Below are 19,168 nucleotides of genomic sequence, written 5' to 3'. Positions count from 1 at the left end.
TTTACTGGAGGAATTGTTTAATTCCTTTCTATCAATTGTATATTCGCGTTGTTTACAATTTACTGTTAATCGTAACATAAGTTGTGCTATTACGTAAGTCTGAAAGTAGCAGTAGTAGATGAAAGATGAAATGAATAGATGAAAGTAGATTACATCATTGCTGGAAGATGGAAGGAAGGTGACAGGAAGGCCTTTGGTAAAAGAGAAATTGAATGATGGAGGTAGAAAATTGATTAAATATATAATAATAATAAATTTATTTACTATTAAATTTACATCTGGATTGCTTATGGATAAGAATGGAAGTTAGTTGGATATAGATATCATATTTGGCTGTGTAAATAAAGTAATAAGAAAAAATTAGTCATGCAATGTTAAATTGCAGCTCCTGATTATAAAGATCATTAATAAGACTGAGAAGAAGTCGGTAAAATAGGAACATTTATATGAAGATAAAAAGTTTATCTTTCAATGTAATTCCATATCTTGGCTTTTAAGGTTATTGATTATAATTTATATTAAATTGATTATAATTAATTAAATACAAAAGCAAACACAGTTTTTGAGAGATAGAATATAAATGGAAAAATATTTCAATTGGCTCGTTCAGGTTCCTTAAAAAGAGACTCTTTTTCAACTCGCTTCATCTCGTAGATTGTATCTAGCATTGGAGTGTCTCTGGTTTCAGGGACAAACATCAATAAGAATGCACCTAGGAGAGCAAGGGAACCACAAAGTGTTGTAGGTAACCACCAAACTTTCTTTCCCTGTAAAATATTACATGTATCAAATATATTCAAAAAATAAATTTCTTTTACTTTACTAGAACATGAATAAGCTGCAATATATAGCATACTGTAATAATATAAAACATTGATCGCACACATGAAAAATCATTACATTAAATTATTGTTAACTAAATACAATTAAATCACATTAATCAGGACTAATGAAATAGAAATAGAGCATTACTTATCAACAATCTAAACTATAGATTGTCTATTCTATAAAGACAGTATTCTTACTGGCAGCAAATACAACTACCTAAAATTACCAATTGACATGAGATATAACATCTCAATTTAATTAGTCTCATTGTCACCAGTGTGATTTTTTGTTTTTAGTCCTGATAGTGTCTGAATTAGCCTAAATAGACTGTTACAGGTAAAATAATACTTAAGAACTAAATGCTTTTTTTTTTAGAAACTTCCAATATCAATCTAATTGAATCGTTAAGTGGCAAAGGGAACTGAGTCCAAAAATATAACTTTTGGATGATAGAGACAATATTTTTCCATATGAAATAGCATAAATAAACCTTTTGAAATTGAGACCTTTTTGTGTAATTATCAAAAATTTCTATCTTTCAGCTTTTAAAACCATAAAATAACTTTTGGACATAATAGTAATGCAGTTTTTTTTACATAGAAACCCATGGTTCAATGAGTCGAATACCTCTGTGCAGTCTATTCAAATCATTGCTTCCCATTCTTAGTTGTATACTAGAATAAGTGGAATATTGGTAAAGGATGTTACACATTAAAAGTTTAATTTATAGTGCCCGTTCCACTGTTTTCATTTAACATTCCTATTTATTTATACAAAACATTTCCAAATCAATACTGCACAAAATTATGGATTTTTATCTCAACAGAAAACATACAAAAAATGACTGTATATTTATACTAACCAATATGTCCACTACATATGGTGCTAGCAGTGGTCCCAATTGTGACATAGTAACACAGCTACCCATTGCAGTGTTGCGATTTTCTGTAGGGAATAGTTCTAAAGTGTAAAACATGATAGCACCATATGCAGCTGCCCCAGCCAGTCGTGCGACCAGCGTGACACACATAATCGGCCAACCTAATCCACAAATATTTTTTTAAAACTAAGCTATCAAGAATCATTAAAATATTAAATAAATTAAAAATAAGGATAATAATTGAATAAAAAAATTCAACATCAGTCATTGGATAGTAAAAAAAAATCACTGTTTTTCAATTACTTGCAATTTTTGACTTGTCTGGTTTTTCTAATATGCAATTTCTTTGGTGCTTCTATCTAAAATGCTGTAAAAACTCAACATTTGTGATAAAATGTTAATATTAAAATTCAATGAGGTGGAGGAAAAAATAATAATCAGAATTCAGTATAATGTAGTTTGAAATCGTTCAAAAAGGAATTCATTCTTAATATTAATGTGAACATTTATTAATAATATTTAAAAAAGAAATATTACCCTGTGGTATTACTATTATTACTAACATAGCGATGCCAGAAACAGTCCACAATGCTATTCCTGAACTCTTCCTACCAAAATACGCAAAGAAGAGAAGAGGAAGCAAGAAGCCTGGAGTCTCAACTAATCCATTCAGTCCAATATAAAGGTACTGGTTAACTTCAAAGTTTGCTCCGCTCAGTGCTAAGAACAGAAACAGTTAAGCGCTAATAATTCACACAATTTATGACATTAGAAAAAAAAAGTAGACAATGTTAAAATTATTTGGGACTAAGCTCACTCTTTGTTTATCTTTACCCCATTGTAGAATTTGAATCAATTCATATAATGTAAATTCTTTTTGTGTTGGAATGCTTGAGAGTTGAAATGTTGGGTAAAACTAAAATGTGGTTATACTTAAGTAAGTAATTAGTAAAGTTTTAGTAAATTTAGGGTTTATTGACCAAGGTACTGGACCTGCTGATTCATGGAGAATAAGCTGTTGAGGAAATGTTATAAACAGTCTGAATTCAAGAAGGTAATATAAGGTAATAGTATAAATTGAAAGGAATAACTTTTTTTTTTTAAGTTGATGTAGTGGTTACAGAAATCATTTTCTGTAAATTCCTAGAGCCAACCTCAAACAGTAGCTTACAACTCTTTAAATAAAAAAGACTTATATATTACTGTTTAAGGTTCACTCAGTGAAAAATGAGTATGAGAGATTGCCTAATAATGTTAAGTATTCTTAATCAGCTGATATATATATTAACAATGCCAAATTGGAACTTGAGAAATTCAAAAATAGACTTCAATCTTAATATAATTCAGATGTCTTGCCATCAAAACTGTCTAGAAAATATTTCATGACAAAATATCTGTAATTCATCGAGTTTATGACTAAATATTTCAGCATCCACTTTCAGATCACCCATTGTTGCTCCTTTCACTATATATTCCAATGTTTTAGAATTTAACCCCATTCAATCGCTAGTATCATTACTTAGCTTCAGTCAGTTTTATCTCCCTCTCTTGCAGTCGTACTATCTTATTTTTATTAGTTCATCTATAATTAACTACGTGTATACTATTTACCACCAGTGAAATGAAAATATATTAAATTAAAATTGTCTTCAGCCATAATTTTTCTTTCCTTTCTAATGTGTTCTCTATAACTACCAAACATCGCTATCTTATTGCATCACAAAGTTTAATTATGGTCTTCATCTATATGTTTACAACCTCATTCATTTCAAACTTTCCACCTGTCTCACTATCTTTAAACATTCTTTTAGGGAATAAAATATCTAGCTATCATTGTTTCTAAATGTAAGTTAGAGCTGCAATTTTGTATATTTTATAAGTATCATATCACATATTTCTCTCATTTCAATTTCTTATTAATTGTTAAGGATGTAACTAAAAGCATGGTCTACCTATTTATTTTTTTTATCCTAAGGATATATTATCCAACAGAAGTGTGTCAAAGTGTTCAGTCTTAGAACAAAGTTTTTCCTTGAATTTTAAGATAATTTAAGTGTGAAGACACTATATCCTCACAGTAAATATTCCATGAATTAACAAATAATGAAAAGTTAATAATTGATGACTTACATTTCAGCATTGATAATTTTATTATCAATTTGATTAAAGACTTACCTATTGTGTAGTAATATAAATTTCCCATAGACCACAAATAATAGCATATCAAAGTTCTTTTGGTAAGTTCAAGCGTTGCAAAAAGTTTTGTGTAGTCCTCAAAAATAAAAAACACATTCTTCCGGCATGAATTAGATTTGCCCTAAGAATAAACCAAATTAAAGAAAGAAAAATACAACAAATCATATTTACAGCCAGGGAAAGAGATGAAATAAGTATACCTTAGAATTTGAAAGGGAAAACTGATCAGGTTCACTATCTTCTAAACGTTCCACGCTTCCTATGATATGTGATGCTTTTTCAATCTTTCCAGAAGTTATCAACCACCTTGGTGATTCTGGTATAAACCTGTGAAAGAAACGATCAATTGAATTATTAATCAGACACATGCAGATGCTATCATTAAAATATTTAATTTTCTGTTTTCTATTTCTTTTCTAGTCATTTGCTGTAATATACGCATATATAGATAATTGGGTGGACTATTTGACAGTGGGAAGGACATAAGGATATAGAAAAATATTTTGATCACCATGGATTCCAGTTTTAAAACTGCAATATGACTGATAAACATTTAAAAACCAAATATAGATGATTCATTGGATGTTGGGTGCTTGTCCAAACCTCTATAGACCAATTTTGTATCACAATGATTTCTTCATCTAATGAAACTCGTCTAAATGAATAATTGGAAAATTATTTTTTTTAAGATACTGTATCACAAAAAAATCTAAAAATATTGCAAATTTACAACAGAAACAAAAAGTTTAGGAAATAATTGTTAAGTTATGGTTGCTTGGGCAGGAAACAGCAACTGGAAAATTAACTTCACTATTATATCCTTATTTATGAGCTCAATCTTTGAAACAGTGGAATATTAGTTATCCCTTCTTAACTTATATTACCAGAATTTGTTTTTTCAAGTACTCAAATGGCTCTAATAATTGAGAGTACCTTCATGAATGAGTTATCCAAAGCTAATTAGTTAACAGCATAAGATGAAATCAAAGCAAATCCAAAATCAATAAAACAATTATGAAAATATTAATATTAATTTTTTTTTTTATTCACGAAATAACATTATGTAAAATACAAACTTTAATGTGAACAACTTGGCATAACAGTAGATGGCGACACTGCTGCTCTGGCATGGACTAGATGCTTTCCTTTCTTTCAAACTGAGTTGGCAGTTGGTGTCTGTTTAAGCAACACACTCTTTGTTTTTTTTATAAAACCTTCCCAAAATTCCACAACACAATAGTGCAGGTCTAAATTATTTGAAGTATAAAATATTTATTAAAAAAGACAATTTTTAATTTTAAATTTAATTATCACTGAATAATGAATTTTAACTGTTTTTTAAATATATTTTACTTCTTTTTATATTTTATAAAAAAAATTGTGTATAAGTTAAAGTAAATAAATATACAAAAATTAATAAATAAAAACATAAGGATTGGATTTATGTCAAGTTGTACACATTAAAGTTTGTATTTTATGCAGTGCTATTTTGTAAATAAATAAAAAATTAATATTTTATAATTATTTTATTAATTTTGGATTTACTTTATTTTCATTTTATGCTGTTATCTAATTAGCTGTCGATTAATATTAACGTTAACTAAACCACGGTCTGCTACCAAACTGTTTTGGAATTTAGGGAAGGTTTTATAAAAAAGACAAAGAGTGTATTGCTTAAACAGATGCCAACTGGCGACTCACTTTGAAACAAAGGAAAGCCTCCCGTCCATGTCAGAGAAGCAGTGTCGAAATTTACTGTTTTATGTACAATAATATTTACAAATAAAATAATGAAACTTAGTTTCTTCAACAAATTGACCACTATCTATTATGATTAGCTTCATCAGCATTAGAGTCATGCATTCATAAAACAAAGAGGCAAAAAGAGAATACTGCTAGTAAACTAAATAAGTATAAATCCATATTAATTAAAAATAACAGTATTTAGGCATGCTATGCAACATATTCACTGCCGAACTAAATGCAATAGCAGCAGCACTTCACTTCTGTTTATCTTTGAACCACACCAACATTACAATAATTACAGATTCACTAAGCTCGATAAAAGCTTTAGATTCTATGTATCCCGAACATCTGAGAATTTCCTGCATCCATTTTCACTTAAAAACTCTACACAACATGGGTATGTCAGTAACATTTCTATGGGTCCCAAGCCATGTAGGAATCGCAGGGAATGAACTGGCCGACCATGCTGCAAGAGAAGCTCTCGCGCTTCCGGGACGCGGTTAAGCAATTTTAACTCCGTCAGAGATATGCAGGCCTCTTGTAAAGGAAGTCAAAGATAAATGGCAATCTTTGTGGAACGAAAGCCCAATGAGTAAATTAAAAATTATTAAAAAGGATGTCAAGCCCTGGGGTACTCCAGTCGCAGTACTCGCAGTACTCCAGTCGCAAATGCCGTAGAGAGGAAGTTGTACTGACTAGGTTGAGAATAGGTCACACGAGGCTCACCCACTCCTATCTTATTTCAAAAGAAACGCCTCTGAACTGCCAGTATTGCAATAACAATTTAACAATAAGCCATGTTTTCCAACGATGCCCATATTTTACACCACACCTCAATAGCATGGGACTAAGTCAAGATATCTCAAAAACCCTTGGAGACGATGATAAGGCAATAGAATTGGTGTTGCAGTTTTTGAAATCACAAAATTTACTGACAAGAATATAACTTGATCGGAAGGAAAAAAAAAAAATAAATAAAATAATCAAATTAAAAAATAAATAAAATTTAACGAATATTAGCAAAATTAAATAAAATATAAATGGCGTTGATGACCAATGAAGTTTGGCGCCACCAAACAAACAAACAAACAGTATTTAGGCTACAAAAATTTATGAAAATAAAAAAAAAAAAATTGCGTTGATCAATTTTACAAAGTATCTTCAAAGCTGCTGAAATATGACAGCAATTTTGTTTATTCAAATAATCATGAGATAAATTAATAAAAAAAAAAAATACAAATTTGTACCAACAATTGATGAGAAGTACACATATCGGAACAGAAATTGCTAATTGAAGCTGTCTCCAGTTATTGGTGAAATAAGCAGCCAGTGGAAGAAATATAAGTCCAATTGAAAAAGCTATGTTGAATATATTTCCAACATATGCTCTGTAGTTCTTCACTGTTAGTTCCATTACTGCAAAATAATTGGTTAATGTGAACAATACATAACTAACATAAATTTTAGAGTAACTAAGGAATTAAGAATTAAATAATCATTGTATTATGGAGGTGTTTTTATTAGATTAGATGGTTCTGACTCCAATTAAAGATGTGAGGTATTCTATACCAGAAAGTCTCGACTATGCATGTGTTCATACAGGTTAGGTAGCTGGCTAGGATATGAATGGACAGGATAAGTCTTAGAGGAATTAGTACTAAGTCCTCGAAGGATGGAAGCTTCATACTGCAGAAAATGAGCCTGTATTCATGAAGGGTAGGTAAGTCCTGTGGGAACGAGCTGTAGATCCCTGCAAGAAGGAAACTTGCTCTGTAGGGAATGAGCCAGCAGTTGCAAAGGGGTCTATGACCCTACAGGAACGAGCTGTAGGTCTTTATGAAAGGAATACCAGATAGAGGATAGAGAAGTGATCCAGAGAAAGCAGAATCAAATAAAAGTCACTATTCATTTCCAAATATAGCACTTGAATGTACTGATCCACCATGTAGATTATTGCTTACTGCATCCTAAGGAGGGGAATACCCTGAAGGGGAAATTCCCACTTACGTTTATCAAGTTGTGCTAATTTAACTCTTAGAAGCTATAAGACACAATCAAGACATACTATGAGTAAGCCGTTAGTTTTCAGTGGATCAGAAGATTCTAATGTAACATTTATTGATTCTAATAGTACATTTAAAAATATTGCAACATATAACTATTAATTATTAATTTGTACAATCAAAGTATTTACAAGAAATAGACATTTCAAAAACTGGTGTTTGCCTGACAGCTGAAGTAGTCCTCATTGTGGCAGCTAGGTAACGTATGTAAAATCACGGTGGTGTGATGACAATCCTTCACTAAATTGTAGTATAAATTAGAAATGAGAGAAAATTTAACTTACAATTTAGAGGATATTAAAAGTCAAATTAATACAAAGGGAGTCATCAATATGTTTTTAGAAAGTTGTTACCAGAATATAATAGAGATTCCAAAGAAAAATATAGAGCCATTAAAGTTGAGCTAAGCTTTATAACGATGTAATTGAAAACTTGAAATGTTACATTCATAAAGGGTGAAAGGATGTCTGAGACAGCATTGAAATTAAATATTTACAGTGGTTAAAATTTACAGAGATATACTGAATCATTGTGCGTTGGAGCAAACAATAATAAGAATTGTAAAAACTAGCCCAATATACAATAATGATATTTAATAAAAATATTATGGATAGAATTAATGACTAGTTCAAGGAATCCACTGAATTTTATTCAATTTAAAGTATTCTTATAAGTTATAAATACTTACAGATTGTATAACCAGTATCATAAGCTCCAGCACCAGCGACTCCTATCAACAGTCTAAATAATATAAACAATCCATAACTATTTACAAAAGCAGTCGAAGGGCCCACTATCATATACATAATACAAGAAAATGCAAACGTCTTCTTCCGTCCAAACCTAAGTAGCATTTTACTATATTAATAATTATCATATTACATATTAACCTGATATAAACATTGTTATCTGTAGTTGCTTAGGTTGTAAATAATAATGGGATGCCCAAAAAGTTATTCCATATAGTGATATAATTTTGAGTAGAATGATGAAAAATTAAATGTGAACAATTAATAGGCCAGTTACAAGGATGGTCTTGGTGGAATATTAGGGAAGGAGAAAATATTATTATCTTAGAAAATAGTTTGTAACAGATGCTCTGACAGATGAGATGCACTTGAAAAACAAAAATCTGGCAGCTGTACAGATAAATGTGAGGGATTTCATGGAATATCATACAAGAAATTTCTAAGAAAATCTTGGCTTCGTAAAGCTCCATTCTCATATGTTAAAAATTAAATTTATTTAAGAGAAAATCTTGAGAATGATCTATGAATGCAGACTATAGAATATTTATAAGGTTATATAGAAAACTGCTGTAAACAGTATTGCAGTCAACTGTATAAAAAGCAATTGATACAAACAACACAAAATAATAATAAATAGGTAATATCTAATAAAATATAAGATATTTTAAACCTGTCACTAAGCAAGCCAAAGACCAGAGCTCCAACAAATTTCCCTAGTGCAATAGTGCTTTGAGCTGTTGATCTGAGTGGCAAATCATCACAAACAAGATCCCACTATGAGGAAATAAATAAATTAATTAACAGTTTTAAATTATAAATATGTATTTATAATTTATAATTATTTACAAACCTCACTGACTATCGTTTGATGAAATACATCTTCATCATAAATATAATTTTTACATTTTATTACATCTGGTTTTTGACTGATATTGCTGTAGGTAAGAGCTTCATTAAAGTCCAAATCCTTTAGTAAAGAGTAATTCCAGGCATAATGAACACAACTTTGTTTTGACAATCTACATATTCATAGTAACATAACAAATGAATGCATTTGGCTCATGAAAATCAGAAAGAACTGAAAATAAGTTCAATAAAATAAATCCAATATTACCTACCCAGGACTACTGATTTCTCTTATTTGTTCTTTTGTCCAGTTAGCTTCAACAAGCTCTGGAATATTGCAGAAGAAAGTAGGGTTCCCTCCTAGAAATACATATGAAGCCAAGTGGGCAGAATTAAAAACTATTGGACTGGCTGTAAGAAACAGTATCCATGCTAACCAAAAATGATTTTTGCATTTTTTTTCTAAGGCCTTTTCTAATGACACTGGGTCCATTCCTCTGATATGAAATGAAAATTGGTGTTTACGTTTACCTAACAGTGATAAAGCAAAAATAAATAAAATTTCTTATAAGATTAAATATTAAGGTGAAATAAAGCTATCTATTTTATTTTATCAGTAACTGTTTCAAAGTTTATGGTGTTAGTGTATACAAGGTGTACGTAAAAAAAAAAAAGTGAATATAATACTTAATATAGCTCATAAAATATGGAATATTTAGCTGTAGTTTTACTTATCTTTTATTTCAATTTACATTATTTTAATTCTATAAATTAATAAATTTAATTATACTGAAGATTATAACAACCAAAAAAGCTAAAAAAAAAATTACTTTTATTGAGAAAAAAACAAACAATAAGATGTATTGGTAATTAATATATTTCATTATTTTTCAGTCTTGACTACACATTTTTTTGGCTTATACAGCTTCTATTTTTTTTTTACTTTATCATTTTGGTTACTTATCATAATGTGTTATGTTGTATATTTTATTCATTTCCAGTTATTTTAATTTTTAATAATTCTTTTATATAATAAATTTCTATGCTTAAAAAGTATACATATCTATTTATCTCTCCATACTTATTTATATATTTTCATATTTTATGCTTTGAAGTGTTGATCCTTCATGGTTGTAATCTTATTTTTTCTTTGATCTGATGAAGATCTACAACATAAGCTGAAACATCAATCAGACACATATTTTTTTTCTTTTTTCGGTTGGGTCAACAGAGTTTGTAGATCTTTGGCCACCCTAACCATCCTTTTCAACGCCTGCCTATCTTGAGCTACCGCCTTCCAGTTTTCTGCATGCAGCTCTTTCATATCTTTGTAGATTAGTTTATCCATCTGGTTTTGGCCTCCCCTGTGGTCTCTTGCCTATTATACTGACATTAATTATTGTTTAGAGGCGTCCTGATGGATTCCTTGGAACCACATGTCCCCACCCATCTTAAACTGCTTGCCTTCATATCGTGAGATATTGATGACAGTCTCTGCAAGCAGTCCACAGTTAGTTCTCCGCCCTGATTCCAGATCGCTCCTGTAATTGCATGGAGGACTTTCTGATCAAATCTCTTGATTCTGTTTCCTAGGGTTCCTGTTAGAGCCCAGATCTTGCAGCCGCAAATGAGAGCCAGCTTTATCATGGCATTATAACCCCTTAATTTCAAATTTGTAGAGATTTTTCGGGATTTCAGTATCTTGACAGAAAGAAAAGGGCTATGCTCGTACAATATTATACGCTGGTCTATCTCAGTCCGTTGATCATTTATTGATGTCAATGTAGAGCCCAGGTATTTTAAACTCTCTACTTTCGGAAACTATTTTCCGTCCACGCAGACCACGCCGTTAGGGTGAATTCTTCGGCTTACAATGATATATTTTGTTTTATGCTAATAGAGATTTTGCTAGTCTTTCCATGTCATCTTGACCGCAATTTCGTCCTCGTATGCTAGGACTATATGTTTCATGTGCACCCCACCATGTTCGCGTAATGTTCTTCTAATCACTTTTTCTAGAGCTAGGTTGAACAGCATTGGTGAGAGTCCATCTCCTTGTCTCAGAACTGTTCTGACTTCGAAAGCTTCAGATACTTCTCCTTGTATCAGAACTATGCGTTTAGGATCATTCGTACACGCTTTTTGTGGTCCTACCAACTTCCCGGAGATTCCCATCTCAGTCATGATCTTCCAGACAGTTCCTGTCGACGAAATCATAGGTTGTTTTGAAATCAACCAATAAGGCGTGTACATCTTGATCTACTTCTCATGGTTTCTCGAGTATCTGTTTCAAGACGAAGATCTGGTCTTGTGTTCTCTTTCCTCTACTGAACCCTTGATTGGGTCAATGACATTGGTGGTCACCTAGTATATTCTCGTAATAGCGGATACATTTAAATAACTTTATTCTAATATCTGTAATTTTCTTTCATGAACACTCCCCCGAGCAGCTGGTTGAATTATTTTTCCATTTTTAAAGATCTGTTGGTTAAAACCAAAAGGAAATACTAAAATAATATAAATATATTATCCTATGAAAATATGGCTATGGATAGGTCAATTTCACACTTGACCTTCTCCTCTTCACGTAATATCCAGAGTCAAAAACAAATGCATCATAATATATGATAGGGGTGAGAGTTTAAAAATAACAAACATGGGTTCATGATATACAAGTTTTGGTTAGAAATTATGATTACATCTAAATATTACATTTATCATTCCATGACAGAGAACACGAGGATGGTTTGAAAAGATTCTGACCGCAACGTGAAGATGGAGATGGAAGATGGAAGATATTATTAACTTAATATTTTGTTTCTTTATTCTAGTATTTTACTTACAAATGTCATTAATTGCATATATTTTTTTTCTTTTTTTTCCATCACTTTAATTTTAAATTATTATGATTAAATTAAAACATTCATATTTCTTCGTTTCTTTTCACTATATAACTTTATATTTTTATTTTCTTAATTCTGTTATTTTACTTACATATTTTATTACCCATATATACCTTTTATTTCCCACTTCTTTCATTACTTTATTTTTAATAATTTTCATTTTGTACATATATTTACTAACTAGATTTTTATATATATTTTATTATTTGTTCTTTCCTCTTTATTAATTTTAACACTACTCTTCTCATACAGCCTTTATCTTCATATAATGCCAAAAATATTCATTTCTTTCAACAATATTTATGTATCCATAATGTTAGTTATTTTCTTATCATTCTATATATCGTTTTATTCAGTGGTTGTTAACTAGTTTTTGTAATGTGAAATTTGGATAAAATCTAAAAGGATTCTCAATGTTTATGCTAACGCCAGTCATCGACAGGGGGAAAAAATTCTAAGAAAATCAGGCTCAAAAATATTTACTGTTTTTATTTCTATGAACTTACTTAATACTTAATGGTTTTAAAAGATGATAAAAACGAATCTGTCTTGCTTTTTATAAATTAAAAAAAATAGGACTACTTTACAGGAAGCATCTTTTATTTTTGTATTTTTTATTCTACACTTAAAACGATTTGAAATATTTTACTTAATCTATACATACAAAAAAATAATAATAATAATAATAAAAAATAAAACATGGGAAAATAAGTGCACATTATACAGACATAGTTAGTGAAACAGATCAATCAACAACACCAATGAAGGAGATAAATAGAAATAGAAATTAACCGTCCATGATCCCAAGAAAAGAAAAATAGTTATTTCACCCTAATTTTTTATTTTTATTTATTTTCAAAACCTCTTTATTTTTGTATTTAAATGAAAAATAAAGAGGTTTTGAAAATAAATTTGCCATATGGCATTATAAGACTAATTACAATGTCCGCTGAAGGCGGGTATACACTGGTGGTATAATAACTGGTATTATAACTAATTTTTTTATAACTTAATGAAAACTATATGTAGTGAAAAGCCAAAATATTTGTAAGGTGAGTCAGTGCATAAAAGTGAAAATCTATTATTTTAAAAGGTAATTAACAGTGATATATAGCTATGGCAATGGGCAATCAATAATAATAAACATGTTTTACTTATAGAATAAAAGATAACTGAATTTCAAATAGAAATATTATAAAAAAAGGTTTAAAAAGTGAACATAAAACAAATAGTCTAAAAGCATGGATGTAAAAAACAAATTATGAAAGAAGAGAACAGAAGAACGAAATAAGAAATAACTATAATAGTAAAGGGTAGCGAAATCATCAATAATGAATAATTAGGTGTAAAAAAAAAAAAATTTGGCTATTTTTAAATAAAAGTAATTAACTTTAACTGTAATAAGTTATATACATGAGAAAAATTAATAGATAATGAATAGCACTATGTTAATATTTAGAGAAAATAGCTGAAGATGGACGGACGGTCTGAAACGACGGGAAGAAGAGTAGATTATTAATGTAAAATTAATAGAAAAAAAAGAAGTTTGTTGAATTAAGGTAGCTTACTAGCTTAGAAGAAAAAAAATTAGAAAACATCAATAGTTATAAAATTCATTTCTCTATATGAAGTTATATTATTTTATTTATTTTTTTAATAAGTTTTTTTCTGTAACAAGCATAAAAGAATAATATAAAAAATAGTTTAAATAAAATAAAATAATTTTTTTATAGACTTCTAATTTGTAAGAAACTTGTGGCACGTATCTAATAATTTTCGATCAAGTATACCTAAAACAAAGTTTTTTCCTGTTTAGGAGTGTTGATTGGAGTTAGTATTGTGATTAGGACGTTTAATATAATACTGTGTTAGCACAACAAAATACAAATAACATACCTTCTATAATTACAATTACTATTCGTGTATCTGAAATTTCTTTACTAAAAGGAGGCACTGAAATTTTTTAGTCCAGAACTTCGTAGAGTTAAAACTGAAGCTTTTAAAATTAGTATCAATTTAATCAGTGTACTGACAGCAACAAGTAATGCCTCTTTAGATTTTATAAATACAAAAAAACAAAAACAAAGAGAATAAGAGTTACATAAACTCAGTATTATATCATTGTCATATTATGAATTGCAAATTAGATGTTCGTAGATATTTTTAAATAAACTTTTTGCGATTGATATGCTATACAAAGGGACCGGTCAAGGCATCATTAATATTCATATATAAAATATTATATAATTACATATTGCGTTATGTATATTAACGTCTTCATTACTACTTGAAAGATAAAAATTCATCATAAAAAGTGAAAATGACAGGTCTTAAATTTTCTTCACTTTTGTTACGATATATTGTATTCTACAAGTACAAATATAAACTTATGCAAACATATACTTACATACGTCTTTCTGCATTAGTTAATTGCTGACATTAAAGCCTAAATTTCAATCATTATTCGAATATGATTTAAACTATACATAAATTGATTTTTACTGTGACTAACTCATTACGTGATTACGAATACTAACTGTCTCTGCGTTTCGTTCCGTTTTATAAATTTCGCCGAAAATTTCTGAGGAAAGCTTGTCATTCGTGGTCTTCTCCAGCGCTGGAACGGACTACTGGCAATAAAGACAAATATAAGTGCGAAGGTAGCAATTGAAGAAATATTTGCGGTGTCAGGCGAACACGGCGTTACACGGCAGCGTTTTCGGCTGGGAGCAACAGGGTTCAATATGAGCCTGGATCAGTTCGTCTTTCTGATGACAATGCTGAATTAGTCGCGTCTATCATCCAGGATCCGTTTACGGCTAATCAAACATCAGGGGTTTCAAATGCTGCCAAATGTAAACCGCCATTTAAAAAAAGGTTAATGCCAAAATGAAAGACCCTAATCAATTCCCAATGACATGCCAAATATAAAATATTCGCAACTGTATCTATTATAAAATAAATATATCTGTCTGAAGTAAACAGATAAATTTACGTAAATTCATATGAAAATTTGCTGTTATTTAAAAGGTAATTACATTACTAGAAGATTAATAGTTGAAAGTAAGTAATAGATTGTAGATGGTCCGAGTAGCGGTAAAGAAAGGTACAAAAATAATTTTAAAAAAAAATATATTTATGAGAAAATTTTCATATGGGCTAAATCCGAGTGGTTTCAGGATGTCAGAATGTGGTATAAATCTACAAAATATCATCTAAATACCATCATTAGTACCCTAATTACCATCGGGATTTTCTCGAACCATCAGAGATTCCATTTGTAATATTGATTATTATCATAGTGAAAAAAATATTGAGATCTCACTCTCAATCATTCAATTCATTCTCAATGATCTTTAATTAAATCAAGCTTCAAGGACAACTAAGTTTTTCAGTTAATTAGCCCATTATTTAATTAAAATTATTAGCCATGATAATTATTTTATAAATAATGCTAAGAACACCAGCATTATAATGATAAATTCTAAAAAACGTTATACATTAATGCAATTTGATGAGGTTAATTATTTCACATAAACAAAATAAAAGATACTTCGAAGGAATATTTTTAAAAATTCGTCATTTAAATCCTACCAGATTATTTCTAAGAGGAAAAGATCTAGCTAATATGAAAGGACAATTAATCGTACGCTGTTTTGCCGAGTTTAATCAAAATCGTTAGTGCTTTTTTTAAGAAAAATCTAATACAATTTGACAATACAATAACTTTAATACAATTTGATGAGGTTAATTATTTCACATAAGCAAAATGAAAGATACTTCGAAGGAATATTTTTAAAAATTCGCCATTTAAAGCCTACCAGATTATTTCTAAGAGGAAAAGATCTAGCTAATATGAAAGGACAATTAATCGTACGCTGGTTTGCCGAGTTTAATCAAAATCGTTAGTGCTTTTTTGAAGAAAAATAAAAAAAAAAGTTTCAAATATATTACATAAAAGTGGGACTTCCGATTGGTAGATTTTAACAAAAAAGTTTATGTAACATCACAGGCACTCAGTCCACAATTAATCAAGACAACGAAATGAATGGTGAAAATTTATTGTCTTCTATAACTAAATTATTATCGAGGCTATCTAACCGTATTCTCCCTAAATCATGACACATCTATCCACGTTAGTCGTGTCTTTCTTTACAAATGGAGCATAATATAAATAACAGCTTCCCTATAGTTACAAATTCTTTCCTTGCTAACTGTGCTTTACTACAAATCAAATTTTTGTCTATGGGCACAGAATTGAGAAAATTAAAAATTTTAAACTGGAATACTCTTGGCATATCTTCTCAAAGAAATGAATCAACAATTTTCCTTGAATCAAAGTTCATCGATATAGCTTGCGTAACTGTCACATTTATACCAAAACATCAAATTGAAAATCTCAGGTTACAAGATCTTACTTAATGACAGAGATTTTTTGACTCCTTCCGGTGGTGTAACCTTAAAATAATATTAGTATCACTGAAAATATTATTTCCAACGTATTTAACATAGAAATATTTTCGGTTCGTTTACAATCGTTGTCACAGCAGTTTATAAACCTCCAAATAAAAAACTAATTCAAGACGAAATTTTATAACTATTACCACCAGGAAACCATGCATTAGTTTTAGGTGACATAAATAGTAAGACCATTTACTAGGGATACCTTTACTTGATATTTGCTCATAGCACAATATCCAACTACATGCACCAAATGTACTTACTTTTTACAGACCAGGCTGTAAATCTGACATTATGAATATCGTATTAAAAAAAAATTTAGTATTCCTCTCTCTTCTCAAGTGATTACTGCTTTAAATTCGGACCATACAGCTGTATTAATTAATTTCTCAACTGGGATAGACAATGAAACGATGTGAAAATCTCTCATTAATGGAGTGATCAACTGGAAAACGTGCAAAATTCTTGTCGATGAGAAATTACAACTAAAAAAATTTTTTCTACCGCTCAAGAAATAGATAAAGGTATAAGGATAAGTGAGTCAGTCTCAAACAGTTTACATGATGCAACTGTACGACCTTTCCATTTAACGGGAAAATTATTTTCTGGCAGCTGTCCAAAATCAATACTGCTAAAAATTAAAGAAAAAATCACAGAGGATGCGCAATAGAAACCCTGTTCACAAAAAAGAAATGGAACATAAAATTAAAAAGGATCTAGATGAATAGGCGTATTTTAAATATCAGGGATATGTGGAAGATTTTGAACCAAAGGATCATTCATTATGGAAGGCTACGCGGCGTCGATTGGATAAACGTGAGAAAATTCCAAGGATTGTAGCCAATGACGAATTTATCACCAGCGACGCCGAAAAAGCTGAAGTGTTCGCTAATTTCTTTGAGAAAACATTCTCTAATACAGAAAGAAGACTGAATTTAGTTAATGACGAAATTGACAATTATTTAAATCTCCCTCTCGCAATAGTTCAGCTCCCATCCCAAAAGGAATTCAAGAACTGACTAAAAAGCTCAAGCGTTAATTTTTAATTAAATTACCTGCGTACTGGATATTTTTTCGATACGTGGAAGAAAGCCGAACTCATAGTAATTCACAAGTCTGGTAAGAACGCTAAACAAATCAGCAGTTATAGACCTATTAGTTTATTACCCACTTTGGGGAAATTACTGAAATCAGTTATAAAAAAACATCTTTATTCTCTTTTTAAGAGCATCAAAATTATTCCGGATTTTAATTCGGTTTTTAGTACAGTCATTCACTGGAGAGACTATCGGAATTTATATTAAACGGATTCGAAAAGAAGAGACACACCCTGGTAACATTGCTGAACTTCCAACAAGCGTTTGATAAGGTCTGGCAACGAGGTTCTCTATACAAACATAAGAACGTAGACACTCCGAAATACGTATACAATATTCTGAGCTCATTCCTCAATGGTAGAACATTTTCTGTTATAATAAATAACCAAAATTCTACCATCAGACAAATCCATGCAGGTACTCCACAAGGTTCAGCCCTTCCTCCCATTCTGTTCAACTTCTACCTTCATAACATCATCCAGTCCACACACACCTCCATAGACATGTTCGCTGACGATACAGCAGTGTTCTCTCAACATGATGACATAATAATAGCTTGAATTACTTTCATTAATATATGTACTTGAAAAGTTTTTACTCTTAGACGCCTACCAGACCCACCGGAACTAATACTCAAAGATAAAAATGTGAAATAGAATCCTGTCAGTGAAACAGTAAGATACCTCGAAATTCTCCTAGAACGCAGTTTTAGCTGGAATCACCGTATCAACAATAAACTAACTCAAACCAGAACAAGGTTAGAAATGTTGAATACTATCCTAAATAGAAAACCCAAATTAAAACCAGAAACAATTCTTAGGCCACTGCTGATTTACGGCTGTAAAGTCTGGGTAACGGCATCCTTTACGAAACGGAAAAAAATACAATCTTTTCAAAATAAAGTCCCAAGAATCATCGTGGATGCTCCATAGTTTGTAAGAAATAGCCTATTGCATCGGGAATTACAAATGGAGTCAATAGAATATTACATCAAAAAACGACTCATACAGTTCCACTCCCAGTTACCGACAGTTAAAGGAGCAGTGACTTATATACTTGGGAAATCCAACCTCAACCTGAAGACTCAAGCGCAGGCTGCTGCAGGCCATCCTGTTATAAATCCTATATTTATCAATTCTATTATTGACATTACTTCTGTTTTATTTATTTATTTGGTTTTTCTCTACGTTCTTCTTTTAAATTAACCTTTTTTCCAATTCGAAGGCAATTGTTTGTTACGTTAGATCTACGAATGGCGTTATTTTTCTTATTAACCTTACTTTTCTCTCTTTTTATCTGTTTATTATTTTTATCTATTTTTTATTTTATTTATAACATTGTATATAGTGTTATGGATGTCTTTTGTATTTGACTACACCCAACCCCATAATCAATTGTT

General features: G+C 30.3%; 1 protein-coding gene across 2 annotated transcripts; it reads right to left on the bottom strand.

Annotated features, from left to right (window-relative positions):
• Nucleotides 1–284: 284 nt before the first annotated feature.
• LOC106677753 (organic cation transporter protein) lies at nucleotides 285–14,799 on the bottom strand. Of its 2 annotated transcripts, none has more exons than XM_014415852.1 (11): nucleotides 14,619–14,799; nucleotides 9,581–9,839; nucleotides 9,313–9,481; nucleotides 9,133–9,236; nucleotides 8,402–8,556; nucleotides 6,898–7,066; nucleotides 4,105–4,231; nucleotides 3,884–4,025; nucleotides 2,246–2,428; nucleotides 1,691–1,869; nucleotides 285–767 (listed from the first exon to the last, which is right to left on the bottom strand). In XM_014415852.1, the coding sequence occupies exons 1-11, from the start codon at nucleotides 14,632–14,634 to the stop codon at nucleotides 594–596; spliced, it is 1,677 nt and encodes a 558-aa protein (XP_014271338.1). In that variant the 5' UTR covers nucleotides 14,635–14,799; the 3' UTR covers nucleotides 285–593. The 2 variants fall into 2 exon arrangements, with proteins under 2 accessions (XP_014271338.1, XP_014271339.1); XM_014415853.2 differs by lacking the exon at nucleotides 14,619–14,799 and adding an exon at nucleotides 14,108–14,251.
• Nucleotides 14,800–19,168: the final 4,369 nt, after the last annotated feature.

Source organism: Halyomorpha halys, unplaced genomic scaffold (assembly GCF_000696795.3).
Source record: "Halyomorpha halys isolate HHAL.00 unplaced genomic scaffold, Hhal_1.1 Scaffold107.1, whole genome shotgun sequence".
NCBI classification, from domain to species: domain Eukaryota; kingdom Metazoa; phylum Arthropoda; class Insecta; order Hemiptera; family Pentatomidae; genus Halyomorpha; species Halyomorpha halys.
Note: the sequence above shows the minus strand (reverse complement) of the source record. Positions and strands in the feature narration are given on the sequence as shown.

What these genes read in the sequence shown, in the direction of transcription:
- LOC106677753 (XM_014415852.1), bottom strand. An exon ending in AATAATAGTAATACCACAGG is followed by an intron (nt 1,870 to 2,245) that starts GTAATATTTCTT and finishes TTTGTGGATTAG; the next exon opens with GTTGGCCGATTATGTGTGTC. An exon ending in CATATGTAGTGGACATATTG is followed by an intron (nt 768 to 1,690) that starts GTTAGTATAAAT and finishes AATATTTTACAG; the next exon opens with GGAAAGAAAGTTTGGTGGTT.